Here is a 6,620-nt window from a genome sequence, read left to right as displayed (position 1 = left end):
AAAACTATTAGAAGAAAATAGGGGGGAATCTCCATGACACTGCTGAGGACAATGATTTTTTGGATATGAACCTAAAAGCACAGGCAACCAAAAGCAATGAATAGATAAATGGGATTACATTGAACTGAAAACCTTCTGTAAAGAAAGGGAACAATCAACAGTGTGAAAAGACAACCTACAGAATAGAAGAAAAATATTTGCAAACCATATATCCGAAAAAAGCTTAATATCCAAAATATATAAGGATCTCAAACAAATCAGTAGAAAGAAAAATAACACAAATAAAAAATAGGCAAAGGATCTTGTATTTGTTGTCATGCTGCTGATAAAGACATACCTGAGACTGGGCAATTTAAAAAAGAAAAGGGTTTAATGGACTTACAGTTCCACATGGCTGTGGAGGCATCATGATCATGGTGGAAGACAGGGAGGAGCAAGTCATGTCTTACATGAATGGCAGCATGCAAAGAGAGAGCTTGTGCAGGGGAACTCCTATGTATAAGGCCATCAGATCTCGTGAGACTTATTCACTCTCATGAGAACACCACAGGAGAGACTTGCCACCATGATTCAATTACCTCCCACTGGGTCCTTCCCACAATACATGGTAATTCAAGATGAGATTTGAATGGGGACACATCTAAACCATATCATTCCACCCAAGGCCCATCCCAAATCTCATGTCCTCACATTTCAAAATCAATCGTGCCTTCCCAAAAGTCTCCCAAAGCCTTAACTCATTTCAGCATCAAGTCAAAGTTCACAGTCCAAATTTCATCTGAGACAAGGCAAGTCCCTTCCACCCATGAGCCTGTAAAATCAAAAGCAAATTAGTTACTTCTGAGATACAGTGGGGGTACAGGCCTTGGGTAAATACATCCATTCCAAACAGAAGAAATTGGCCAAAACAAAGGGGCTACAAGCCCCATGCAAGTCCGAAATCCAGAAAAGCAGTGAACTCTTAAGTCTCCAAAATGATCACCTTTGAATCCTTGTTTCATATCTACATCATGCTGATGCAAGAGGTGGGTTCCCATGGTCTTGGGCAGCTCTGCCCCTGTGGCTTTGCAGGGTACAGCCTCCCTCCTGGCTGTCTTTACTAGCTGGTGTTGAGAGTCTGCAGGTTTTCCAGGCACATGGTGCAAGCTGTCAGTGGATCTACCATTCTGGGGTCTGGAGGACAGTGGCCCTCTTTCTCACATTTCCGCAGCTCCCCCAAGTGGCGACTCTGAGTCAAGGCTCCAACCCCATACTTTCCTTCTACCCTGCTCTAACAGAGGTACTCCATGAGCCGCCCTGCCCTGCAACAAACTTCTGCCTGGACATTTAGGCATTTCCGTATATTCTCTGAAATCTAGGCAGAGGTTCCCAAACCCAATTTCTTGACTTCTGTGCACCTGCAGGCTCAAAACCATGGGGAAGCTGCCAAGGCTTGGGGCTTGCCCCCTTTGAAAACATGGCCCAAGCTGTACCTTGGCCCCTTTTAGTCATGGCTGGAGCAGTTGACACACAGGGCACCAAGTCCCTAGACTGCACACAGCAGAAGGACCCTGGGCCAGACCCATGAAACCTTTTTTTTTTTTTTTTCTAGGCCTCCAGGCTTGTGTTAGGAGCGGCTCCTGCAAAGGTCTCTGAGATGTCCAGGAGACATTTTCCACATTGGCTTGGGGATTAACATTCAGCTTCTCATTATTTATGCAAATTTCAGCAGCCGGTTTAAATTTCTCCTCAGAAAATGGGATTTTCTTTTCTGTCACATTGTAAGTCTGAAAATTTTCCAAACCTTTATGCTCTGTTTCCCTTATAAAACTAATGCCTTTAACAGCATCCAAGTCACCCCTTGAATGCTTTGCTGCTTAAAAATTTCCTCTGCCAGATACCCTAAATCATTTCTCCCAAGTTCAAAGTTCAGCAAATCTCTAGGGCAGGGGCAAAATGCCACCAGTGTCTTTGCTAAAACATAACAAGAGTCACCTTTGCTCCAGTTCCCAACAAATTCCTCATCTCCATCTGAGACCACCACAGCCTGGATTTCACTGTCTATACCACCATTATCAGCATTTTGGTCTAAGCCATCCAACAAATCTCTAGGGAGTTTCAACCTTTCCCATGTTTTTCTGTCTTCTTCTGAGCCCTCCAAACTGTTCCAACCTCTGCCAGTTACTCAGTTCCAAAGTCACTTCCACATTTTTGGGTATCTATTCAGCAGGGCCCCACTCCTGGTACCAATTTACTCTATTAGTCTGTTTTTACACTGCTGATAAAGATATACCCAAGACTGGGTAATTTACAAAAGAAAGAGGTTTAATGGACTTACAGTTCCATATAGCTGTGGAAGCATCACAATCATGGTGGAAGGCAAGGAGGAACAAGTCACATCTTACATAAATGGCAGCAGACAAGGTTTCTGAGAGCTTGTGCAGGGAAATTCCTCTTTATAAAACCATCAGATCTGATGAGACTTATTCACTATCCTGAGAACAGCAGGAGAAAGACTTGTCCCCGTGATTCAATTAACTTCCACCAGGTCCATCCCACATCATGTGTGAATTCAAGATGAGACTTGAGTAGGGACATAGCCAAACCATATCAGATCTGAGTAAGCATTTCTCTAAACAAGACATAAAAATGACCAATATGTATATTTAAAAATCTCAAAATCATTAATCGTCAGAGGAATGTAAATTAAAACCACAATTAAATATTGTCTCACACATGTTAGACTGGCTATTATCAAAAAGACAAAAGACAATAAGTGTTGGTGAGGATGTGGAGAACAGGGAACCCTTGCACACTGTTGCTAGTAATGCAAATTAGTACAGCTATTATGGAAAACAGTATGAAGGGTTCTCAAAAATTAAAACTATCATATGACCCAGCAATCCCATTACTAGGTATATATTTTTTAGAAAGAAAATCAGTATGTCAGGTACAGTGGCTCACACCTGTAATCCCAGCACTTTGGGAGGGCATGGCAGGTGGATCACTTGAGGTCAGGTGTTCAGGATGAACCTGGCAACTTGGCAAAACCCCATCTTTAATAAAAATACAAAAAAAAAATTAGCTGGGCATACTGGCGCATGCCTGTAATCCCAGCTACTTTGGAGGCTATAGCAGGATAATTGCTTGAACCCAGGAGGCGGAGGCTGCAGTGAGCTGAGATCATGCCATTGCACTCCAGCCTGGGTGACAAGAGTATAAGTTTCAAAAAAAAAAAAAAAAAAAAAACAGGAAAAAACATCAGTATGTCAAAGAGATATCTGCACAACTACATTCATTGCAGCATTATTCACAATAGCCAAGATACAGAATCAACTTCAGTGTCCATCAATGCATAAATGGATAAAGAAAATGTGGTGTATATATACTCAATGAATACTCTTTAGCCTTTAAAAGGAAGGAAATCCTGTCATTTGTGACAATGTGGATGAACCTGGAGGACGTTGTGTTAAGCGAAATAATCCAGGCATGGAAAGACAAATACCACACACTCTCACTTATATATGAAATCCAAAAAAGTTGAACTCATAATGGTAGGAAGTAGAATAATGGTTACCAGGGTGTTTGGGGAGATTTTGGTCAAAGAATACAACATTTCAATTGTATAGGTGGAATAAATTCAAGAGATTTATTGTACAACATGGTGACTATAGTTAGTAACAATGTATTGTATTCTTGGAAATTGCTAAGAGAGCAGATTTTAAGAGTTTTCATCACAAAAAATGCTAACTAGATAAGGTAATGCATATGTTAAATAGCTCAATTTAGCCATCCCCTAATGTATACTTTTTTTTTTTTTTTTTTTTTTTTGAGACGGAGTCTTGCTCTGTCACCCAGGCTGGGGTGCAGTGGTGTGATCCTGGCTCACTGCAACCTCTGCCTCTTGGGTTCAAGTGATTCTCCAGTTTTAATAAATGAAAGGAATATGAAAATCTAAACAATACCTTTTAGGGAAAAGTACATATGTAGTTAAACTATTTTAACTATGATTAACAAAAAGTTTATTGTTGAGTTTATCTCTGGGGAGAAGCAAAGGAATGGCATCAGGGTGCTATACACAGGTAGTTTCAATTACATTGACAATATTCTGAATTTCACATACAATTTGGTATGCATACAAATTATAAAATTTTAAAGTAATAGACGTTGTAAAGTATTTTTTCACTTAGGTAAATTCTTGTACATTATATCTCTAGACTTGTTCATCCTTCATTTCTGCTTCTGTTACTTTATATCCTCCGGCTAATGTACAACGTGAGGACTATAGATAATAAAATTGTACTCTATCGGTATTCATGCTAAATGAATAGATGTTATTTGCTTTTCCACAAAAAGTGAGTATTTTAGTTGATGCATATATTAATTTGCTTCACAATAGTAACCTTTCTATTCTCTACATGTATCCCATAACATCATCTTCTGTATTTCCGACATACATAATAAAATTTATTTCAAAAAATTAACTTTTGCAAAGCATAGACAATGTTCTATATCTCAGTGAAAGCAATTCAATCTTCTTCTTGTTTTCTGATGTCCTTAGGTGGCTGCACCTTGAGAAAAACTTGTTTTTTAACATGAAATTGAAAACCTAACTTTTGCTTATACCACAACAAATCATGTTTAAGTAGTATCTTTACAATCTTGGCTCACTGCAACCTCCACCTCCCGGGTTCAAGCAATTCTTTGCCTCAGCCTCCCAAGTAGCTGGGATTACAGGCACCCACCACCATGCTCAGCTGATTTTTGTATTTTTAGTAGAGTCGGGGTTTTACCATCTTGGCCAGGCTGGTCTTGAACTCCTGACCTCGTGATCCACCTGTGTAGGCCTCTCAAAGTGCTGGGATACAGGCGTGAGCCACCGCACCTAGCCAATAGTGTAATTAAAGACAATATCATCTGTCATCCAAATACCCTGAACTGGAAATGCATAGACATGACCTGAGGAATGGAAGTAATCTTAAAACAAAAATAATAATACAGAAAGCTGCTTTTCAGATAGAATAATAAACAATAAGATTTAAAAACCACCCTCTTGGCCCCAGAAATTTGTTCTAAGTATTAACCAAATTGCTTTCTCATGAATTTGGGTAAAAATATATCTACAGAGGTGACTTGTGTTTTCTCTTTTGAAAATAATATATCAGTTTCTTCTAAGTCCTATTTCAGTATAAACTGCGAAAAATAAAGTTACAAGATGAGCTTGGTTTTATTTTTACTTATACCAAGACAAGTACCTGTGACTTATTCATTCCCCAGAATTTCTCTATAGATTGATTCTAGTCTCAGAGGATAATTTATTCTACTTTTCTGATGGCTTTATGTAGATAGAGAGAAGCAGCCCTACAGAATCTGTTGAATTGACTGCATTATCCAGATAGAATTTACTGCCTATTTGTTGCCTTAGAACTAGTAGCAAACATGTTCAGTATGGGAGATAATCTTATTCTAACTATACTTACGTTTTTACACCAGAGGTTTTTCATAGCATTTTTCATCTCTGAATTTCTCAATGTATATATTAAAGGATTCAACATGGGTGTGATAATTGTATAAAACACAGTCATGAATTTATCAAAGGGAAAGTTGGAAACAGGTCTAACATACATGAAAATACAGGGAACAAAAAAGAGTACAACCATGATGATGTGGGAGATGCAGGTAGACAGGGCTTTATGCCTCCCTTCCTGACTATAAGTTTTAAGGGAGTTTAGGATGATTCCATAGGAGATTAACAGAAAGGTAAAGACGACTGTACAAATTGTTCCACCATTGGCAACCACAGTGAGGCCTATAAAGTAGGTGTCAGTGCATGCCAGTTCTAATAATGGGTACATGTCACAGACAAAGCGGTCAATGACATTGGGGCCACAGAATGGTAGATTGTACAGAAAGACAATTTGAACCACAGAGTGCACAAAACCTCCAACCACGGCCACCACCAACAGAAGGAGGCAAACCTGTCGATTCATGATGGTCAAATGGTGCAGTGGCTTAGAGATGGCCACATAGCAATCATAGGCCATCACCACCGGAAGGAAGACCTCTGCACCACCAAGTAAGTGTTCTATGAAGAGCTGACCCATGCAAGCTGACAAGGAAATAGTGATTTTATCACATAGTAAGTCTGTCATCAATTTGGGTGACATGGCAGTGGAATATATGGCATCTATAAGTGACAAGCAGGCAAGGAAGAAGTACATTGGGGAGCCCAAGGAGGGGCTGCCAATGGTAGTCACCCCAATGAGGAGGTTCCCCACCATTGTCACAATGTATATGAGTAAAACCATGACAAATAATGCTTTTTGTACATCAGGATCCTGAGTGAGGCCTAGGAGGACAAATTCTGTAACATTGTTACTCGGTCTCATTTACTCTACTTTCAAGCTTATATCAGAATTGAGAGCTTAGGAGAACAGGGGCTGTAATGAAATAGTGAACAGGAATATAAATACATCCATTATGTCACAGAGCACATCTACATCATTATATCTTCAACAGTCATTTATACTCAGTAAACATTTAATAAGTCTTTATTGAGTTCCTCATCCAAACAATCCAATAGACCTTCCATTGAAAATTCTATATCCCTCAGAAGATTTTGTTTTCATCCAACAGATAAA

General features: G+C 39.4%; 1 protein-coding gene across 1 annotated transcript; it reads right to left on the bottom strand.

The window, feature by feature from the left end:
• Positions 1-5,381: 5,381 nt before the first annotated feature.
• LOC100982053 (olfactory receptor 4A16-like) lies at positions 5,382-6,368 on the bottom strand. Its single transcript, XM_003811918.2, has one exon. It carries the CDS (start codon positions 6,366-6,368, stop codon positions 5,382-5,384), a length of 987 nt encoding a protein of 328 aa, XP_003811966.2.
• Positions 6,369-6,620: the final 252 nt, after the last annotated feature.

Source organism: Pan paniscus, chromosome 9 (genome assembly GCF_029289425.2).
Source record: "Pan paniscus chromosome 9, NHGRI_mPanPan1-v2.0_pri, whole genome shotgun sequence".
Lineage (NCBI taxonomy): Eukaryota > Metazoa > Chordata > Mammalia > Primates > Hominidae > Pan > Pan paniscus.
Note: the sequence above shows the minus strand (reverse complement) of the source record. Positions and strands in the feature narration are given on the sequence as shown.

What these genes read in the sequence shown, in the direction of transcription:
- LOC100982053 (XM_003811918.2), bottom strand. Translation starts at nt 6,368, where the DNA reads ATGAGACCGAGTAACAATGTTACAGAATTTGTCCTCCTAGGCCTCACT.